The sequence below is a fragment of the Lepidochelys olivacea genome (genome assembly GCF_965140295.1).
Source record: "Lepidochelys olivacea isolate rLepOli2 genome assembly, chromosome: 23".
Classification (NCBI taxonomy): Eukaryota; Metazoa; Chordata; order Testudines; family Cheloniidae; genus Lepidochelys; species Lepidochelys olivacea.
In genome coordinates this window covers 14,765,460-14,785,750 of record NC_140433.1, presented here as the reverse complement: position 1 = coordinate 14,785,750, position 20,291 = coordinate 14,765,460, and the positions used below count along the sequence as shown (strand labels likewise).

The window sequence follows — 20,291 nt, the reverse complement described above, 5'->3', positions numbered from 1 at the left end:
GTCACTCACGCCTCTATGCTCTCTCCTTCCGGCTTGAGCCCTTACGTCTCTATGGTCCCAACTTCCGGTTCCGGGGGCGAAGGATGCGACTCTATGATCCTGCAGCCTCTGGGAGCGACTCTCTCTCCCGCCCGTCCTGGCGGCGTCCGGCACCTCTCTATGGTCTCCACTTCCTGCTTCCGTGCGACGCTCTCGCCGGCCGCCCAAGGCAACTCTATGCTCCGCCCTTAAAGTCACCCGTACCGTTGCAGCCACCGACGGGGGGGGGCGGTTTTTTGTCCTCCGACGGGCGGGGGCCGGAAGATGGCGCAGGCTCTGTCGGCGGAGGAGTTCCAGCGGCTGCAGGTGCGGGGGGGACCCAGGTGTCCGGCTCGTCCCCCCCCCACTCTGACCCCCTTCTCCTGGAGCTGGGGAGGAGAACCCAGGCGTCCGGGCCCCCCCCAAGATCCCCCCCTCCCCGCGCTGGGGGGGAGAACCCAGGCGTCCGGGCCCCCCCCCAAGATCCCCCCCTCCCCGCGCTGGGGGGGAGAACCCAGGCGTCCGGGCCCCCCCCAAGATCCCCCCCTCCCCGCGCTGGGGGGGAGAACCCAGGCGTCCGGGCCCCCCCCAAGATCCCCCCCTCCCCGCGCTGGGGGGGAGAACCCAGGCGTCCGGGCCCCCCCCCAAGATCCCCCCCTCCCCGCGCTGGGGGGGAGAACCCAGGCGTCCGGGCCCCCCCCAAGATCCCCCCCTCCCCGCGCTGGGGGGGAGAACCCAGGCGTCCGGGCCCCCCCCAAGATCCCCCCCTCCCCGCGCTGGGGGGGAGAACCCAGGCGTCCGGGCCCCCCCCAAGATCCCCCCCTCCCCGCGCTGGGGGGGAGAACCCAGGCGTCCGGGCCCCCCCCCAGATCCCCCCCTCCCCGCGCTGGGGGGGAGAACCCAGGCGTCCGGGCCCCCCTCTGACCCCCGTGTGTTTGTGCCCAGGCGCAGCTGCTGGAGCTCCGCACCCACAACTACCAGCTGTCGGACGAGCTGCGGAAAAGCGGCGCCGGTAACGGGGGGGGGCTGGGGGGTGTCACTGAGACTGATTCTCACCCTCGGGGGGGCCCTTGGCTTCTGCCCCAGCGTCTCCCATTCCCGCCCCCCTGAGCCGGCCGGATGGGGGCTGGCGCCCCCCAGAGGGGACAGGCCCCTGCCCCATTCCCTGCCCCCCCCGAGCTGGCCAGTCCCTGCTCTGGGGCCGGATGGGGGCTGGCGCCCCCCAGAGGGGACAGGCCCCTGCCCCATTCCCTGCCCCCCCCCCGAGCTGGCCAGTCCCTGCTCTGGGGCCGGATGGGGGCTGGCGCCCCCCAGAGGGGACAGGCCCCTGCCCCATTCCCTGCCCCCCCCGAGCTGGCCAGTCCCTGCCCTGGGGCCGGATGGGGGCTGGCGCCCCCCAGAGGGGACAGGCCCCTGCCCCCCCCCCCGAGCTGGCCAGTCCCTGCTCTGGGGCCGGATGGGGCTGGCGCCCCCCAGAGGGGACAGGCCCCTGCCCCCCCCCGAGCTGGCCAGTCCCTGCTCTGGGGCCGGATGGGGCTGGCGCCCCCCAGAGGGGACAGGCCGCTGCCCCATTCCCTGCCCTCCCCCCCGAGCTGGCCAGTCCCTGCTCTGGGGCCGGATGGGGGCTGGCACCCCCCAGAGGGAACAGGCCCCTGCCCCATTCCCTGCCCCCCCCCCGAGCTGGCCAGTCCCTGCTCTGGGGCCGGATGGGGGCTGGCGCCCCCCAGAGGGGACAGGCCCCTGCCCCCCCCCGAGCTGGCCAGTCCCTGCTCTGGGGCCGGATGGGGCTGGCGCCCCCCAGAGGGGACAGGCCGCTGCCCCATTCCCTGCCCCCCCCCGAGCTGGCCAGTCCCTGCTCTGGGGCCGGATGGGGGCTGGCGCCCCCCAGAGGGGACAGGCCCCTGCCCCATTCCCTGCCCCCCCCCCTGAGCTGGCCAGTCCCTGCCCTGGGGCCGGATGGGGGCTGGTGCCCCCCAGAGGGAACAGGCCCCTGCCCCATTCCCTGCCCCCCCCCCCGAGCTGGCCAGTCCCTGCTCTGGGGCCGGATGGGGGCTGGCGCCCCCCAGAGGGGACAGGCCCCTGCCCCCCCCCGAGCTGGCCAGTCCCTGCTCTGGGGCCGGATGGGGCTAGCGCCCCCCAGAGGGGACAGGCCCCTGCCCCATTCCCTGCCCCCCCCACGAGCTGGCCAGTCCCTGCTCTGGGGCCGGATGGGGGCTGGCGCCCCCCAGAGGGGACAGGCCCCTGCCCCCCCCCGAGCTGGCCAGTCCCTGCTCTGGGGCCGGATGGGGCTAGCGCCCCCCAGAGGGGACAGGCCCCTGCCCCATTCCCTGCCCCCCCCCGAGCTGGCCAGTCCCTGCTCTGGGGCCGGATGGGGGCTGGCGCCCCCCAGAGGGGACAGGCCCCTGCCCCATTCCCTGCCCCCCCCACGAGCTGGCCAGTCCCTGCTCTGGGGCCGGATGGGGGCTGGCGCCCCCCAGAGGGAACAGGCCCCTGCCCCATTCCCTGCCCCCCCCCCGAGCTGGCCAGTCCCTGCTCTGGGGCCGGATGGAGCTGCCATGCCCCAGAGGGACGCACATCTTGCCGTGGCGTTTGACCTGGTCTCTCTCTCCCCACAGAGCTCACCGGGCTCCGGCAGCGTGTCACCTTTCTGGATAAGGAGCTCGCCAAGGCTCAGAAGGTACCTGCCCTCCCTGACCTGGGGGGCGTTCGCGCGTCCCCACATGGAGAGGGCTCGCCCGGCACTGAGATGCAGCCACCTCTGGGGCAGGGCAGCTGGGGAACAGCCGCACATAACGCTGCCTGGGGAAGACTCGTCTGGTGCTGCGATGCAGCCGCCTCTGGGGTGGGTGGGAGGGAAGCTGTGGGTCCCCAGTGTTTTTAGTTACAGACTTTTCCCTTCTCTTTTTGCAGGCTCTGGGGAAAAGCAAGAAGGCTCAGGTGAGGCCGTCCCATTGGCGGGGCGGGAAAGCTTCGGGCGGGCAGGGTGGTTATCTGTCACCGGGACCAGCGTGAGGCCTGTCACTGTGGCATCTGGGCGTCTTGGCTCCCCCCACCCCAACCACCAGCCCCCACTCCCCTCCCAGAGCCGGGAAGAGAACCCAGGAGTCCTGAGCCCCAGGCTGGCACCCTACCCACTCAGCCGCTCGACTGCTGTTGGGGTGCCCAGCTCTGGGACTCTGTGGGAGGAGGGAATGGAATGAGTGGGGGGTGGAATTAGGGGCTGTTGGGCCGGGTGGGGGTGGCCTGGGGATCCAGGTGGGGAAGGGGCAGAGCCGGGGGCTGGGCTGGGGGGGGGCTTGGTGCCCTGGGGGGCGTCAGAGCCGGGGGCTGGGCTGGGGGTGGGGCTCTGTGGCCTGGACAGGCTCAGAGCTGGGGGTGGGGGGGGCTCGGTGCCCCGGAGGGGGGCAGAGCTGGCGGTCTGGGCCCGACCCCTGTCGCCCCCCAGGAGGTGGAGGCCCTGCTGAGCGAGAACGAGATGCTCCAGAGCAAACTGCACAGCCAGGAGGAGGATTTCCGGCTGCAGAACAGCGCGCTGGTGCGGGAGCTGTCCAAGGTACCGCGCCGGGGGGCCGGGCTCTCAGAGCCGGGGGGCTCATGGGGGAGACGGCGAGGTTAGTTAACCTTTGACCGCCTCTGCTGCCCTCGTTCCAGCTGTGCTCCCAGGTCGAGCAGCTGGAGACCGACAATAAGAGGATGCAGGGGGGGGGCCCAGTGCCGGACGAGCCTCCGCCCCCTGGGCCCCCGCCCGGCGAGTTCCTGCGGCTCCAGGCCGAGAACAAGGCGCTGCAAAAAAACGTGGCAGGTAACCTGGGGGTGGGGGGCGCTGTCCCCTGGCAGGAAGGGCCGGGCGCCATGGGGCGCTGTGGGTGGGGAGAGGGGCGGGGGGCGCTGTCCCCTGGCTGGAAGGGCCGGGCGCCATGGGGCGCTGTGGGTGGGGAGAGGGGCGGGGGGCGCTGTCCCCCGGCAGGAAGGGCCGGCGCTGTGGGTGGGGAGAGGGGCGGGGGGCGCTGTCCCCCGGCAGGAAGGGCCGGCGCCATGGGGGGCTGTGGGTGGGGAGAGGGGTGGGGGGCGCTGTCCCCTGGCAGGAAGGGCCGGCGCCATGGGGCGCTGTGGGTGGGGAGAGGGGCGGGGGGAGCTGTCCCCTGGCAGGAGGGGCCGGGCGGGGGGCGCTGTGGGTGGGGAGAGGGGCGGGGGGCGCTGTCCCCTGGCAGGAAGGGCCGGGCGGGGGGTGCTGTGGGTGGGGAGAGGGGTGGGGGGCGCTGTCCCCTGGCAGGAGGGGCCGGGCGGGGGGCGCTGTGGGTGGGGGGAGCTGTCCCCTGGCAGGAAGGGCCGGCGCCATGGGGCGCTGTGGGTGGGGAGAGGGGTGGGGGGCGCTGTCCCCTGGCAGGAAGGGCCGGGCGGGGGGCGCTGTGGGTGGGGAGAGGGGTGGGGGGCGCTGTCCCCTGGCAGGAGGGGCTGGGCGGGGGGCGCTGTGGGTGGGGGGAGGGGCGGGGGGCGCTGTCCCCTGGCAGGAGGGGCCGGGCGCCATGGGGCGCTGTGGGTGGGGAGAGGGGTGGGGGGCGCTGTCCCCTGGCAGGAAGGGCCGGCGCCATGGGGCGCTGTGGGTGGGGAGAGGGGCGGGGGGCGCTGTCCCCTGGCAGGAAGGGCCGGCGCCATGGGGCGCTGTGGGTGGGGAGAGGGGCGGGGGGCGCTGTCCCCTGGCAGGAAGGGCCGGCGCCATGGGGTGCTGTGGGTGGGGAGAGGGGTGGGGGGCGCTGTCCCCTGGCAGGAGGGGCCGGGCGCCATGGGGCGCTGTGGGTGGGGAGAGGGGTGGGGGGCGCTGTCCCCTGGCAGGAAGGGCCGGCGCCATGGGGCGCTGTGGGTGGGGAGAGGGGCGGGGGGCGCTGTCCCCTGGCAGGAGGGGCCGGGCGGGGGGCGCTCTCCCCGGCAATGAGGGGTGGCGGGCAGGCGGGGGGGGCGGGAGCGGGGCAGTAACCGGATCCCCACAGCCCTGCAGGAGCGCTTCGAGAAGGAGGTGGCCCGGCAGGCCGAGGGGCAGGGGGACGCCCCCCAAGCTCAGGGCCCCGCCGGAGAGGCCGTGGCTGGGCCTACGCCGGGCGCCAGCCCCGGCCCCCCCCTGCCCTCGGAGCTGGCTCTGAAGTGGGAGACGGCGCGGGAGGAGAAGAGGCTGCTGCGGGAGCAGCTGCAGAGCCTGGAGGTCAGCGGGGGGCGCGGCCCTAGGGGTGGGGGGGCCCCGGGCTGGGGGCTCCCCTGGCTCTGACCCCCCCTGCTCTCTCCCCAGGTGGCCAAGCAGGTGGAGATCTCCCAGCTTCAGGACGAGCTGAATAAGGCGAGTGGGACCCTGGATCCCTGAGCCGGGGGGCGGGGGGGCTGTGGGGTGGGGTGGGGCTCCGTGGTGACCCCTTCCTGACGGCGTCCCCCTCCTCTCTCCCTCGCTGCAGCTCGCTGAGAAACTGAAGAAAAAGCAAGAGAGGTAGGGGCCAGGACGCCTGGGTTCTCTCCCTGGCTCTGGGGGGCTGGTGGTTAGAGCGGGGGAGCCGGGGCCCCCAAGAGGGGACAGGCCCCGCACCCCATAACCAGGCCCCCCGCTGCGTGGTGGGTGACTGTCGGCGTCTGTCTCCTAGTTTCCGGCGGCTGCAGGGGGAGAAGGAAGCCCTCTACAACGACAGCAGGTGAGATGTGGCTGCACCGGCCGGGCAACCCCCCCCCCCCGAGCCGCGGGCAACCCCCCCCCCGAGCCGCGGGCAACCCCCCCCCGAGCCGCGGGCAACCCCCCCCCGAGCCGCAGGCAAGACGCCCCCGAGCCTGCCGGGGCCTGGGGCCGGGCCCCCGCGTGGTCCCTGGCTGCCTCCGTCCGGCCCCCCAGCGGGGAGGGACACGGCGCGGGGCCCAGCTCATCCAGCAGGGGGTGCAGGGGGACACGGATCCCCCCCAGCTCAGGGCCCACCCCCTCCTCCAGCAGGGGGCGCAGGGGACCCCCCCCCCCCGAGCTCAGGGGATGGACTCACAGAGTTCTTACTCCCTCTGCTCCAAACTGCCTCTGGTCCCGCAGGGCGTCAAGGAAATGGTTAAAAGTCCATCGTTTTCTCCCACCCTGTTGTGTTGGCCTCAGGACTCCTGGGTTCTCTCCCCAGATCTGGGAGGGGAGTGGGATCTCGTGGTTAGAGCGGGGGGCTGGGAGCCCGGACTCCTGGGTCCTGGTGAGGCCTCACTCGGCTTGCGGTTGGCACAGCCTGGCACCGTATCGTAACGGCCCGAGATCAATAGGGTGGAATAAGCCGCATCTCACGCATGGGTGGGCGGCAGCAGCTGCTGTCCGCAGGGGCCTGTGTCGGCAGCCACCCGCCGGGCACCTGGGAATGTCCCCTTCCTTCGGGGCCTGCGGCTGGGGGGCAGGCTGTGCTCAGCCCTGACTGGCCATGGCATCAGCCAGGGCGGTGCGGGCTGGGAGCCTGGACTCCTGGGTTCTCCCCTGCGGCTCTGGCAGGGGAGTGGGGTCTAGTGGTTAGAGCAGGGGGCTGGGAGCCCGGTCTCCTGGGTTCTCTCCCCTTCCCTGAGCGTGAGGGGCCCCATCCCCGGAATTCCTCCCCCAGGACCAAGCTGGCGGAGGTCCAGCAGAGGAGAGACGAGGAGCTGAAATCGCTGCAGCTTCGCAACCAGAAACTGCACCAGGAGCTGCAGGCAGCCGCACAGGTGAGCCCCCGGCCGGCCGGCTCTGGGTTCGGGGAGGAGCTGGGCCGGGTGGGGAGGGGCTCCGTACGTGGGGGTTCAGGGGTGTGCAGGAGGCGGGGGGTGGTTTGTGGGAGGGATCCTGGGGGGGCTCTGTCCCACCCCTTCCCCCTCTCCCCGGCAGAGCGCTGCCCAGGTGCAGGAGCAGCTGCAGAGCCGGCAGAGGGAGCACGCGGACGCCCTTCACGCGCTGCAGGACCAGGTGAGCCCCCGGGGAGCTCCCTCCCCGGGGTGGAGGCAGTGGGATTAGCTGGTTGGAGAGGGGGCTGGGAGCCTGGACTCCTGGGTCCTCTGGGTGGGGCTGGGATCTGGTCCCCTCCAGGGCCGTGTCAAGGATAGCAGCCGTTCTCGCTTCCCTGCAGCCTCCCTGGGAGCAACATGTGGGGAACCAGCCCCCGACCCCTCATTTATCTAACCTCCCCAGGGCTGGGCAGCCGGGGGGCAGGACCCAGCCCAGCTTTGGTTCTTCCCCTCTCCTCCCTCTGCTTCGTCTGCTGGGTTCCTGTTTCCTCACAAATGACCAGCCCCTTCCCGTGGGTTCCCACGGGCAGCCGCTTCGCCCCCCAGGGGTTTTCCCTTGTTGTCTGTGTTTCGTTAACCCCGTTTCACGGCCACGGTCCGGCGCCCCCTTTCCCTGCTGGTCTGGGTGTCACGGGGGGCCTGGCCTTTCGGCCCTTCGTTTCCCCGTGGGGCTGGGGCGTGTTCTGCGTTTCACGTCGGGGTTTGGGCTCTTCGTTTCTTGGGGGTTTGAAGTTGATCTTGTTTCACGCCAACCCCAGGTCCCATGTTGAATTTTGCAGTTCACGGATATTTTCTTAGTGGTTTTTTTTAACCCTGATTGCTGCGTCTTTGCGTGAACGTACAAACAGCGCCGTCTCCCGGCTGTGGTGGCCCTGTCCTGCCCCAGCCGTAGGACAGCAGTGGTGTTACACGTGAGGTACAGCTGGGGAAACTGAGGACCAGATGGGGAATTGGCAGGGATGCGTTGCCACCGTTCATCTCCTCCTCCTCCTCCTCCTTCTCGGCTGTTCTCTGTGTTAACCTGCATCTCTTCTCTTTCTACCTCTGTCTCTGGGGCGTCTCCCCCTCCCCGCTCCGTGCCCCCCGGGGGCAGGTGGCCTGCCAGAGCGCAGAGAGCCAGGAGCAAGTAGAGACGATTCTCTCTGAGAACGATGCCCTGAGAACCAATCTAGCCGCACTAGAGCAGGTACCTGCTGGGGCAGGGGGCTCTCCCCTGGCAGTCAGGGCCGGGTGGGGGTGGGGCGCCGTGGGGCGGGGAGCAGGGTGGGGGGCTCGGCAGGGGACTCTCTCCCCTGGCAGTCAGGGCCGGGTGGGGGTGGGGCGCCGTGGGGCGGGGAGCAGGGTGGGGGGCTCGGCAGGGGGCTCTCTCCCCTGGCAGTCAGGGCCGGGCGCTGGGTGGGGGTGGGGCGCCGTGGGGCGGGGAGCAGGGTGGGGGGCTCGGCAGGGGACTCTCTCCCCTGGCAGTCAGGGCCGGGTGGGGGTGGGGTGCCGTGGGGCGGGGAGCAGGGTGGGGGGCTCGGCAGGGGGCTCTCTCCCCTGGCAGTCAGGGCCGGGTGGGGGTGGGGTGCCGTGGGGCGGGGAGCAGGGTGGGGGGCTCGGCAGGGGGCTCTCTCCCCTGGCAGTCAGGGCCGGGTGGGGGTGGGGTGCCGTGGGGCGGGGAGCAGGGTGGGGGGCTCGGCAGGGGGCTCTCTCCCCTGGCAGTCAGGGCCGGGCGCTGGGTGGGGGTGGGGTGCCGTGGGGCGGGGAGCAGGGTGGGGGGCTCGGCAGGGGGCTCTCTCCCCTGGCAGTCATGGCCGGGCGTCGGGGGGAGTCATTAATTCCCCCAGGCAGTTGTTCTAAGTCTTTCCGGGGGCGCGAGCTCAGGGTCTTGGTCCAAATCCCAGTTTGCGGGACTCGCAGCTGGGGCACCTCTGACCCCGTCTCGCGCCCAGCTGGGGTTTGATTTGTGGCCGGGATTCTCCTTCGCTGCCTGCCCGAAACCCCAGCGGCGGCTGGTCTCCGCGCCGGGGAGCTGTCCCCATGCAGCGTTCCAGGCGGCTGCTCCCTACCCCAGAGCCAGCTGCATCTCCACACCGGGGAGCTGTCCCCATGCAGCGTTCCAGGCGGCTGCTCCCTACCCCAGAGCCAGCTGCATCTCCACGCCGGGGAGCTGTCCCCATGCAGCGTTCCAGGCGGCTGCTCCCTACCCCAGAGCCAGCTGCATCTCCACGCCGGGGAGCTGTCCCCATGCAGCGTTCCAGGCGGCTGCTCCCTACCCCAGAGGCGGCTGGTCTCCGCGCCAGGGAGCTGTCCCCATGCAGCGTTCCAGGCGGCTGCTCCCTACCCCAGAGCCAGCTGCATCTCCACACCGGGGAGCTGTCCCCATGCAGCGTTCTAGGCGGCTGCTCCCTACCCCAGAGCCAGCTGCATCTCCACGCCGGGGAGCTGTCCCCATGCAGCGTTCTAGGCGGCTGCTCCCTACCCCAGAGGCGGCTGGTCTCCGCGCCGGGGAGCTGTCCCCATGCAGCGTTCTAGGCGGCTGCTCCCTACCCCAGAGCCGGCTGCATCTCCACGCCGGGGAGCTGTCCCCATGCAGCGTTCTAGGCGGCTGCTCCCTACCCCAGAGCCAGCTGCATCTCCGCGCCGGGGAGCTGTCCCCATGCAGCGTTCTAGGCGGCTGCTCCCTACCCCAGAGCCAGCTGCATCTCCGCGCCGGGGAGCTGTCCCCATGCAGCGTTCTAGGCGGCTGCTCCCTACCCCAGAGCCAGCTGCATCTCCACACCGGGGAGCTGTCCCCATGCAGCGTTCCAGGCGGCTGCTCCCTACCCCAGAGCCAGCTGCATCTCCGCGCCGGGGAGCTGTCCCCATGCAGCGTTCTAGGCGGCTGCTCCCTACCCCAGAGGCGGCTGGTCTCCGCGCTGGGCAAGCCCTCCCGTGTTGGCCGCGCTCCGAGGAAAGGCGTGTGATGCTCTTGTGCTGAATGCCCTGGTTCTCCTGCTTGCTGGATTCTTTCCTCTGTCGGCGCCTGGCCTGGGAAATCCGCGTTTCTCCCTGCGTCTGGAGTCCGTGTCCCCTCTGGTCTATTCTCTGCCCTTATCCCCGGGGTGGAGGGGGGCAGTCTCCCCCCGCCCCCACCGGTCTGTGTCCCCCAGGCTCTGGCACGCTCAGCCCTCCCCTTATCCCAGCCACTGGGGACTCCCCCGTTAGCTGGCGCCCGCACCCCTCACTTGCTGTCTGGGCGTTCCCGACCCTTTCCAGTGCTGTGGGGTGTGCCGTAGCTGAGGGCGGGTTCCCAGTGTCAGTGCGACTTGGGTTCCTTCCCTGTCCTCGGAGATGCCGGAGTTAACTGGCCCTGGTCAAGCGCAGCAGGGTGGGGGCTGGTCTGCCGTCCGCGGGCCGGTGGCGGGTAGTTCCCCAGGCCGAGCGTCTTTCCTCTCCTGCTGTTCAGATCCAGACGTCGAAGACCCAGGAGCTGAATCTGCTGCGGGAGCAGAGCGCGGCGCTCGGCCTGGAGCTGCAGGAGAGGGAGAGAGAGAAGGAGGCGCTGGCTGGGCAGCGGGACGACCTAAACACCCAGCTACAGGTGGGGGGAGACGGGACACCTGGGGAGGGCTCACGCCGCCCGTGGGGCCTGCAGGGCCCTGCTCTGCCCCCGGAGGGCACCAGTTTGAGTTATCAATGGGGGGTGGGCTCCAGGTTCCCAATCAAGGAGCAGCCCACTCTGCCCTTTGCCAGGATCCCCAAACCAGGGGGTTACCCCATGGAAGGGTCAGGCCACCAGTTAATGCCCCCGGGAAGCCACGCTCTTGCGTTCACCTGCGGAACTCCTCGTCCCAGGGCGACAGACAGGCCAGAGAAGCAGCTAGAGGTCAGGCCCAGCGATTAGCACGAGTGGCTCAGGGCAACCCAGAAACCTCTGTCAGCCGGGGTTTCCCCAGACTCGCCCTGCTCCGTTTGTTGGCCCTGAACTTGCCACACTGGCTGCTCCGGGAGACAGGGCCCCGGGCTAGCTGGGGTGTCGCTGTCCCCTGGCCCGGCCGCTCGTGGCCCTGTCTGAGCTGTGGGGGGCAGCAGATTTATCGGGGCCTGGTTTGTGTCGTTCCCCCCCCCGCGCCCCCCACACACTCCAGGAATCCGTCCGAGCCAACAGCCGCCTCCTAGAGCAACTGCAGGAGCTGGGCCAGGAGAAGGAGAAGCTGCTGCTGGAGCTAGAAGAGGCCAGGAAGGTGAGAGGTGGGGCGGGGGGCTCGGGGGGGGCGCTCTCCCCTGGCCGCGGGGGGGGGGGCTCGGCGGGGGGCGCTCTCCCCTGGCTGCAGGGGGCCTCAGTGGGGCCAGTCCCTGGGGGGCTGGCCACGGGGGCGCTCTCCCCTGGCCGCGGGGGGGAGGGGCTCGGTGGGGGGCGCTCTCCCCTGGCTGCAGGGGGCCTCAGTGGGGCCAGTCCCTTGGGGCGGCCAGTCCCTGGGGGGCTGGCCACGGGGGCGCTCTCCCCTGGCCGCCGCGGGGGCGGGGGGCTCGGCGGGGGGCGCTCTCCCCTGGCTGCAGGGGGCCTCAGTGGGGCCAGTCCCTTGGGGCGGCCAGTCCCTGGGGGGCTGGCCACGGGGGCGCTCTCCCCTGGCCGCCGCGGGGGCGGGGGGCTCGGCGGGGGGCGCTCTCCCCTGGCTGCAGGGGGCCTCAGTGGGGCCAGTCCCTTGGGGCGGCCAGTCCCTGGGGGGCTGGCCACGGGGGCGCTCTCCCCTGGCCGCCGCGGGGGGAGGCTCTCCCCTGGCCGTGGGGGGGGGGGCTCGGCGCGGTCTCTCCCCCCTGGCCGCGGGGGGGCTCAGCGGGGTCCCTCCCCACAGAGCGCAGAGAAGCGGAAGTCCATGTTGGACGCGATGGCGGTGGAGACGCAGCAGGAGAAGGGGCGGCACCAGGAGGCGCTGGGGGTGCTGCGGGTGCAGCAGGAGAAGGAGGTGCTGGGCGTCCGGGCGCGCTACGAGCGGGAGCTGCGGGAGCTGCACGAGGAGAAGAAACGCCACGAGGAGGAGCTGCGGGGGCAGCTCAAGGAGGAGAAGGTGCTGGGGGGGAGCCCTGTGCGGACCAGAGTTTTTACACACAGCTGCTCCACCCCAGAGCTGGCTGCATCTCAGCGCCGGGCGAGCCTTCCCCGTGCGGCGGCGTGTGCGGCTGTTCCCACTTCCCCGCCCCAGAGCTGGCTGCATCTCAGCCCCATGGGCTCCACCCCAGCTGGGTGGGCTCACATGAGTCCCCCCTCGCTCGTTCCACAGGGCAATTGATTAAGAGGGACGGGGGCATCTTATTCTACGCCGAGCGAAAAGACGTTTTTATCGAACGTTGGACCAGGGCTCAATTCAACGTTTTCTGCATAAGGGTCTGATACAAAGATGTGTGAAAATAGAGACCGAACACAGTCATGGAAGTTACGGGAAGATGCTTAGTGCAGAGATTTATCTCCACCTTGCCCCTCCGCCTGAGGGGCGGGCGGTGATGGTGGCTCTCTCCGCAGGCCCGGAGCCGGGAGCTGGAGAGCTCGCGGCAGACGGTGGAGGAGCTCCGCCTGCAAATCCAGTCCATGGACGGGGCCAAAGGCTGGTTCGAGCGGCGGCTCAAGGAAGCGGAGGTGGGAGAGGCCCCGGGTCCCATTCCTGTCGCTTGCCCTGGGGCGGGTGGGAGCCAGCGGCCCCTGGAGGGGACCGGCCCCAGGTCCGTCCCCGCCCCCCATATCCCTGGCCGTTCTCACTCCGGGCGTCTCCGTCTTGCATTGCAGGAGCTGATTGAAAAGCACCAGCGTGACCACGAAGAGGCGCTTCGAGTGTGCAAGGAGCACCACGGGGCCGAGTTGAAGGTACGACTGGCAGCTGCCCTGCCCCAAAGGTGGCTGCATCTCCGAGCCGAGGCGCTCACCCGCTGTGGTGCTATACGCAGCTGTTCCGCCCCAGAGGTGGCTGCATCATCTGGGGGACAGGCAGGCCTTTGTTAACCCCGGGCTGCTTCTCCCTCCCCTCAGCTGAAGGCCCAAGAGGCGGAAGCCGCCAGGGAGCAGCTGCGGGTGGCCGAGAGCTCCCGGGACGAGCACGTGGCCACGATCGGCCGGCTCAGACAGGTGAGGGGCTGCCCCAGTTCCCTTCCGGCCCCGGAGCCCCCCGGGGCGGGGCGGGGCTGGGGGTGACACTGATCCCGCCCCATCTCTGGCAGGAGGTGAAGGACACGATGGACGGACAGCGCATCCTGGAGAAGAAAGGCAGCGCCAGTGTGAGTGGCCCCCTCCGGCCCCGCCCATGGAACCCAGGAGTCCTGATCCCCACGCCCTCCAAGCCGGGACGGAGCCCGGGCGCTCCTCTGATGCACTGCAGTCGGGGGGGGGGACTGGCAGGTCATGGGGCCCCCAGGCCCCCTCCAGCTGCTGCCATGCAGAGGGGAGACGGGGTTAAACAGCGGTGCGCTCCCCTATTAATGTCCCTGCTTCCTGCCCCATCCCCCCACCCCCTCAGCACAGGGCTGCGCCCCCAGGCCACCGGGCCCGCCGGCCCTTTCAATTCGCTGCCCCCCTTCTCCGTAGCTCAAAGACTTGAAGCGGCAGCTGCAGCTGGAGAGGAAGCGGGCGGATAAGCTGCAGGAGCGACTGCAGGAGATCCTGACCAACAGCAAGACCCGGACGGGTGAGCGCGGAAGGACGCTGGCCCCAGGGCTGGGGACTGGCTGGCCCAGGGGGGCAGGGAACGGGACACGGGACCTTCCCCTCAACCTCCTGCTTCTGAAGGATTCCAAGTCCCTTCCTACGCTGCTTTGCATGAACGTGGTTCATCCGGCCCTGAGATGCAGCCACTTCTGGGGCGGGGCAGCGGGGGAACAGCCACACACAACGGCACACGGGGACGGCTGCTCTGGTGCTGAGATGCAGCCGCTTCTGGGGCGGGGCAGCTGGGGAACAGCCACACACAACAGCACACGGGGACGGCTGCTCTGGTGCTGAGATGCAGCCGCCTCTGGGGCGAGGCAGCTGGAGGGGACAGGCGCACAGCGAATCTGCGGTGGTCTTGGGCTGTAGGGGGCGATGGGAGCACAGCCTGTGCACTGTTCCCTCTTCCACCATTGGGGGCAGCCCCACCATTCTCCAGTCTGCCAAGGCGTCGCAGAAGGGGGCAGTTTCAAAGGCGGAGCCTGCGGAACTCCTCGCCACATGATGTCCCTGAAGGCCAAGAGCTCAGCAAGCTTTAGAGCAGGGAGGGACGTGGGGATCACCCCAGAGGAGAGTGTGTTTGACTCAGTGGCTTTCGGGGCGGGGGGGCAGCCCCCCGGCGAGATGCAGAAACGCTCCTGCCACGGTCAAGTGAAAAGCAGAAAACGGGAGATCAAGTATTGGACGCGGACGCGCCGTTCCCGGCCTGGCTGCCTGCTGGGCCTGACCCGTTCATTCCTCTTTCCCCGGAGCTCAGAGCCTTCATCGCGTCCCCCTGTCACCTGGCCGAACGAGCCCTGGGTGCGGCCGCTTAGAGCCCGGACTCCTGGGTTCTCTCCCCGGTTCTGGGGGGGAGGCGGAGCCTGGACTCCTGGGTTCCATGCCCTGTCTCCACAGGGATCGAGGAGCTGGTTCTGGCCGAGATGAGCTCCCCCAGCCGGGTGCAGACGGGCGACAGCAGCAGCATCTCGTCCTTCAGCTACCGGGAGATCATGAAGGAGGGGTCGGGGCCCGGCAGCACCAAGGTGAGGGGCGGGGCTTCCTGCTTGGGGGTGGGGCCTCTATTGTACCAAGCCCCGCCCCCACACTCTGCTCCCCCTCCCTCCTAAAGGGGTGGGGCTTCTTGTGCGGGCTCCCAACAGCCCTCTGCTCCTTCCTCCCCTCCCTCCCTGCTTGGGGGGGTGTGGCCACTGCTGCTAGCCCCGCCCCTGATGCTAGGGCTCCTCCCCTCCCCACTCCCTATCCCCCACTTCCCTCAGACTATGCCCAGGCCCCATCCCCTTTGCAAACCCCGCCCCTCACACCCTGTTACCTCCCTCCCTGGGGGTCCCGTCAGCACTCAGGACAGCCCCTCCCCCCTCTCTCTGCCCCCCAGTCCAACACGGGGAGCCCCCAGTCCCAACGCCCCGCGGACCTGTCGGACGAGGAGATCTCGGAGCTCTTCCAGCGCCTGGCGGAGATGCAGCAGGAGAAGTGGATGCTGGAGGAAAAGGTACCGGCCCCGCCCCACGGGGGGTGCTGGGGAGTGGGGGGGACCAGGGCTGGGGGCTGCGGGTCGGGAGTGAGGGGCGATGTCTCCGGCTCTGACCTGCCCCACAGGTGAAGCACCTGGAGGTGAGCAGCGCCTCGATGGCGGAGGATCTGTGCCGGAAGAGTGCCATTATTGAGACCTACGTCATGGACAGTCGCATCGGTGAGGACCCCGGTGTCCGGGAGGGGGCGGAGTCTGGTGGTTGGGGGCGGGGGGGCTGAGCACCAGGACTCCTGAGTTCCCTCTGGCTCTGGGAGGGGAATGGGGGCTGGGGGTTTCTCCCTGTCCCAGTGGGTTGGGTTCATCGCCAGCCGTCCCAGACTTTGCGAGGCCGGGAGCCGTGACGGTGTCCCATCTCAGCCAGGGCAGGGGGGAGGCCTTCTGCTGCACGGCATGCTGGGAAACCCCTGCCCCACTCTCCTCTTCTCCCCCCCCCCCGGTGAGTTCAGGTGCGGTGGGGGCGGCAGGTCGGGGCATGGCCAGCGGGACTGTGCAGGTGTCGGCCGCCCTGGATGTCTGCTGGGGGCCTCCACGGGGCTCTGGGGAAGGCTGGTCACCCCCTCCAGCCCTGAGGCCGGAGGGATGGGCCCTGCATACCCCCAACCCTTCCTGAGCAAGCCACCCCTGTGTGGTGTTGTGTGTGGCTGTTCCCCAGATGCCCTGCCCCAGAGGTGGCTGCATTTTGGCACCAAATGAGCCCTCCTCATGTGGCGTTTATATGTGGCCGTTCCTAGGTCCCCACCCCAGAGGTGGCTGCAGCCCCATCAGGTTTTCTTCAAGTCACTTCTGTTGATATGGAAGGAAAGCAAAGCGCTCTGCTGCCCTGTGTCCTGTTTCCTGGCCCCCTGCGTCAGCCGCCCCCCCGCTGGGGGGCAGTTCGGAGTCGGCGCCCCCTACAGGGGAAAGGCTCCATGTCCCATTCCCCACCCTTGGGCCGGGTCCCTGCACCCTGGAGTTCTCCCCGGCCCGCGGCTCCGCAAGGGCTGCTGGGCGAGTCCCCTTCCGCTCCCTCCAGCCTCGGTCACCTTGGGCCAGAGGTGGGTCCGGGAATCGATCCCGCCTGGCTCAGGCCTGGCGCTGCGTCCCCCGGCCCCCCGCAGCTGGGTGCCTCCCGCACTGAGCGGGGTGGGAGCCGCTCCCCGGGACACAGGGCTGCCCAGGGGGTGCTGCGGGGGGCCCTCTCTCGCAGGGCAGGGCTGGGCGCTGTGCTGCGGGGAGGGGGGCTTGGCAGGCCCAGCGTTTGCCCAGGGCCCCCCAATTAGATCACCTCTGTCTGCCCTCCTGGGCTGGAAGTGGGCAGGGCTGCGCCCTCCGGTCTGTTGCCCCAGGGGGAGATGCAGCCCCCTCTGGGGCGGGGCAGGGAGCCGGGAGCGGTAGCTTGGCGGGCGGCTCTGGCCCGCAGCCCTGGGTGTAAATAGCTGCAGTGGGGTCGTGTTCCCCTCGGCTTGGCAGCGGGCGGCTCCGGCCCTGAATGTTTAATGATGGCTAAAAATACCTTCCCTGCTCCTTCCCTTCCTCTGTCATTGCCCTGCCCTGCGTGGGGGGGACCCAGGCGTCCTGGCTCCCAGCCCCCCCAAGCCACTAAACACCACTGTGCAAGAACGGTTAGAGCAGGGGGGCTGGGAGCCAGGACTCCTGGGTTCTCTCCCCGGCTCTGGGGGGAGGAGCTGGTGGTCAGAGGAGGGGCGCCAGGACACCTGGGTCCTATCTTTCTGGCTCCCTCCCCCCGCCCCACCTATCCGATCCCAGCTGGTTGTCCGGCGCCGGGAGAGCCCCCCCGCTGTGGTGTTGTGGGGGCTGGGTGGGGGGCTGGCTCACCCCTCCCCCGTCTGCCCCCCAGACGTGTCGGCGGCCCACGGGCCCCTGGACCGCAGCACCCTGGGCAGCGTCCTGCGGGACCTGGTGAAGCCGGGCGACGAGAACCTGCGGGAGATGAACAAGAAGCTGCAGAACCTGCTGGAGGAGCAGCTCACCAAGAACATGCACCTGCAGAAGGTGAGGGGGCGGAGCCTGTGGGGGCGGAGTCCTGGGGAGGGGCGGAGCCTGTGGGGGTAGAGTCCGGGGGAGGGGAGGGGCGTGGGGCAAGCACCCTCTTGTGCCTGTCCCCACCTGCTGGGGGAGAGCCCCTCCCCCTGGGGCGCTCTCCCCTGGGGGGCAGGGGCTCTCGGACTCCTGGGTTCTTTGCCCCTCACCCCTCCCCTCGTCTCTTCCAGCACCTGGAGGTCCTGTCCCAGGAGATTGTGCGGCTCAGCAAGGAGTGCGTCCCCCTCCCCCCGCCCGCCCCCGCCAGTGCTGACCCTGGCGGGGCCTGCTGACCCCCCACTACACCAGGGGGTGGGGCCAGGGGCAAGACCTGCCTGTTCCCAGGGCACCCCATGCCCTTGCTTCAAGCGCTGCCCCCCACCTGGCCAGCAGCTTCCTACCCCCCCCCCACATTATGTGGGGACAGGACCTTTAACCCTTCGCGTCCTCCCAGCTCCATTGATGGTTCATCGTCCTCTGCCCCATCTGCCTCTAGCCCCTCCCAGCCGGCGGGGGGCCCTGTCCCCACCTGAGCTCCCTCCCCCCCATCCTCTGGGTACCTGAACCCCTTCTCCCCCAGCCTAGATCCTGCCCCTTTCGAGCTGCACACCACCCCCCACCGCCACCCCCAGACTTTATCCCTGGATTGGGGGGCTGGCGGGCGGGTCACCGGCCCTCTAAGAAGCACGGGAAAGAGGCGAGGTTTCATGGTGCTACCTCCCCTGGCAGGAGGGGGAACCAGCAGGGGAAAGCGGGGGGCACCGGTGGGGCTGGGGGGCGGGAGTGAGGGGCACCGGTGGGGCTGGGGGGTGGGGGCTGGGGGGTGGGAGTGAGGGGCACCCGTGGGGCTGGGGGGTGGGAATGAGGGGCCCCTATTCATCTTTTGGCGGTTCTCCCTTCTGCCCGTGGGGTAGCGCCTCCTTTACCCCCCTTTCCTGCCCTGGACTTGCTCTGCCCCCCAGCCCCTCCCACATGTGTCCCAATGCAAGTCCCCCCCCCAGTCCGCTCGCCTCTGTGCGATGGGGGCCCCGAGGGACGTGCTGTGTATATTTGGCTCGGGTGGGGGGCCTGGCCGATCTTCTGACTGCACTTTCCCTGCCCCCCCGGCTCTGGGGGGTTAAGGGGGTGGTGACGTGAGCCGCGACTCGCTACGGCGACAATAAAGACGTGGACTTGGCCCCTGGCTCCCGGTGTCAGTGGGGGGGGGCTGGGGAGGGGCTGCTGTTCTCTGGCAGGGCTGGGGGGCGCCTTGGGGCAGGGGCCTGGGTGGGGGGCTCAGCGGGGGGCCTAGAGGGGCAGGCGCTCTCCTGGGGGGGGAAATGCCCTAATCTTGTTTGTCCTTAAACTCCTCCACCCTGGGCCCCGAAGCCCCAGTCAGGGCAGGAACCGAGGCGTCCGGGGTTAATTCCCCCTGGGGCGATTCTAGGTAACTTCACCATCCTGGAGGGCCCGGGCAGCTGTTCCCAGCCCCCGGCCCAGCGCGGCCCCCGCCTTGGCGCCAGGCAAGCCGTCCCCACATGGTGTTATAGGGGGCTGGCCCCCAGCCCGCCCCCACCCCAGAGCTGGCCGCATCTCTGCACTGGCAGCCTGGGGGGCGGACTCAGACTGGCATCAACGTGCTGCCCAGAAAGGATCCCGCCCCCGCCCGTCTCGCCAACGCTCCTGGGGCGTCCAGCGGGGGGAAGGAAAACAATGAAATATCGATGTATGGGCTGGTGATGTCACCAATGCCCCCCGCCCCAGCTGTGTGGGGTGGGGCCCCGCCTCCCCCGCAACTGGGCCGGTGCCCCTCACTCCTGACCTGCAGCCCCTGGCCCTGCCCCCCCCCAGCCCTGCTGGTGCCCCTCACTCCCGACCCGCAGCCCCTGCCAGCCCGGCCCTGGCCCCCCCCAGCCCCGCCGGTGCCCCTCACTCCTGACCTGCAGCCCCTGGCCCTGCCCCCCCCCCAGCCCCGCCGGTGCCCCTCACTCCCGACCCGCAGCCCCTGCCAGCCCGGCCCTGGCCCCACCCCAGCCCCGCCGGTGCCCCTCACTCCTGACCCGCAGCCCCTGCCAGCCCAGCCCTGGCCCCCCCCAGCCCCGCCGGTGCCCCTCACTCCCGACCCGCAGCCCCTGCCAGCCCGGCCCTGGCCCCCCCCCACCCGCTGTACCGTCCGCCCCGCCCCCCGTCTTATTTATAGACTATTTTTCCTCCGCACAATCCAATGGCCTGGGGGGAAGGGGGCGGGACAGAGAACCCTCCTGACCAATGGGAGGCCAGCTTTTCATCAGCCAGTCACGTGGCAGCTTAAATTCTGTCCAAAAAGTTACAAAGCACAATAAAGAGGTGAGTTCTGGCAAGAAGTGAATGTCTGTTATTTGGAAGGGGGAGGGGTGGGAGGCAGGACTTGGGGGGGGCGGGGTGTCGGCACAGGGCAAAGACCCCCCGCCTGGGTCCTCAGCCCCCATAGATCTCTGCCATTCTGCCAGCAGGGGGCGCTGGAAGGAGACCAAACAGCTGATAAGTTTGGAAACTCCCTTGGTGGGGGGGCCTGCGGAACTACCGGCCACTGGATTTCATCCCAGAGCCGGGCTGGTATCGAACTTGGATCCCACTGCAGCAGGGTGAGCAGGAGGCAGGATATTTGGTGTCTGGCTGGGGGTGCAGGGCCCTTGGGAAAATCAACCTTAGCCAGGACACCAGGGTAAATGGGCCCATGGGATCAACAAGGTACAGACACTTTTACCTCTTTCCCTGAGCAAAGTCGACCATCAATGGGCCCACAGGCCTTTGTCCCCAGAGCCGGCAGACCTTGTGCGATGATGCAGCCGCCTCTGGGGTGGGGCAGCTGCCCGGACACTCGGGACCTCCCGCACTGAAGGTGCAGGTGTGAGGATGGGGGGCGGGGTGGGAATCAGGGCAGCGGAGATTTCACCCGCCTGGGGTCATGGCAGAATGAACAGCAAGTCACAGGCTCAGAACGTTTTGCCCTGCAGTGGGGTCTGGCGGTTAGAGCAGGGGCGGGAAGGCTGGGAGCCCGGATGCTTGGGTCTCTCCCTGGCTCGGCTGTTGGCTGGAGCGGGGGCTGGATTCTCTGGCAGCAGGTTGTTTTTCTGGGGCGCGTCTCGCTGGCGGGTGACGTATTGGGGGCACCATCACCCGCCTGTCACCGGGAGCCTTTGAAGGGTCCTGATGCTGGAGCTGTCGTGAGATTCCTGCTTCACGCCCGTGGCTGGCACCGGGCTCAGCCGCAAGCAGGGAAAGGGGGAGGGGTGGCTGCTTTGGGGGAGCAGAGAAGGGCACATGGGGCCTGTCCCCTCTAAGGGGCACCCGCCC

General features: G+C 70.1%; 1 protein-coding gene across 3 annotated transcripts; it reads left to right on the top strand.

Moving 5' to 3' along the window:
• The first annotated feature begins 250 nt into the window (after positions 1-250).
• On the top strand, positions 251-17,749 carry GRIPAP1 (GRIP1 associated protein 1). 3 transcript variants are annotated; one of them, XM_084612291.1, is made up of 26 exons: positions 251-345; positions 964-1,030; positions 2,634-2,695; positions 2,929-2,955; positions 3,464-3,571; positions 3,670-3,820; positions 5,007-5,215; positions 5,300-5,347; positions 5,460-5,491; positions 5,643-5,690; positions 6,612-6,711; positions 6,872-6,949; positions 7,862-7,954; positions 10,196-10,330; positions 10,878-10,973; positions 11,586-11,798; positions 12,251-12,364; positions 12,512-12,589; positions 12,752-12,847; positions 12,940-12,996; positions 13,304-13,403; positions 14,321-14,448; positions 14,799-14,915; positions 15,023-15,116; positions 16,795-16,949; positions 17,168-17,749. In XM_084612291.1, exons 1-26 carry the CDS (start codon positions 304-306, stop codon positions 17,267-17,269), a joined length of 2,550 nt encoding a protein of 849 aa, XP_084468417.1. In that variant the 5' UTR covers positions 251-303; the 3' UTR covers positions 17,270-17,749. The 3 variants fall into 3 exon arrangements, with proteins under 3 accessions (XP_084468417.1, XP_084468418.1, XP_084468419.1); XM_084612292.1 differs by lacking the exon at positions 7,862-7,954; XM_084612293.1 differs by lacking the exons at positions 6,872-6,949; positions 7,862-7,954.
• Positions 17,750-20,291: the final 2,542 nt, after the last annotated feature.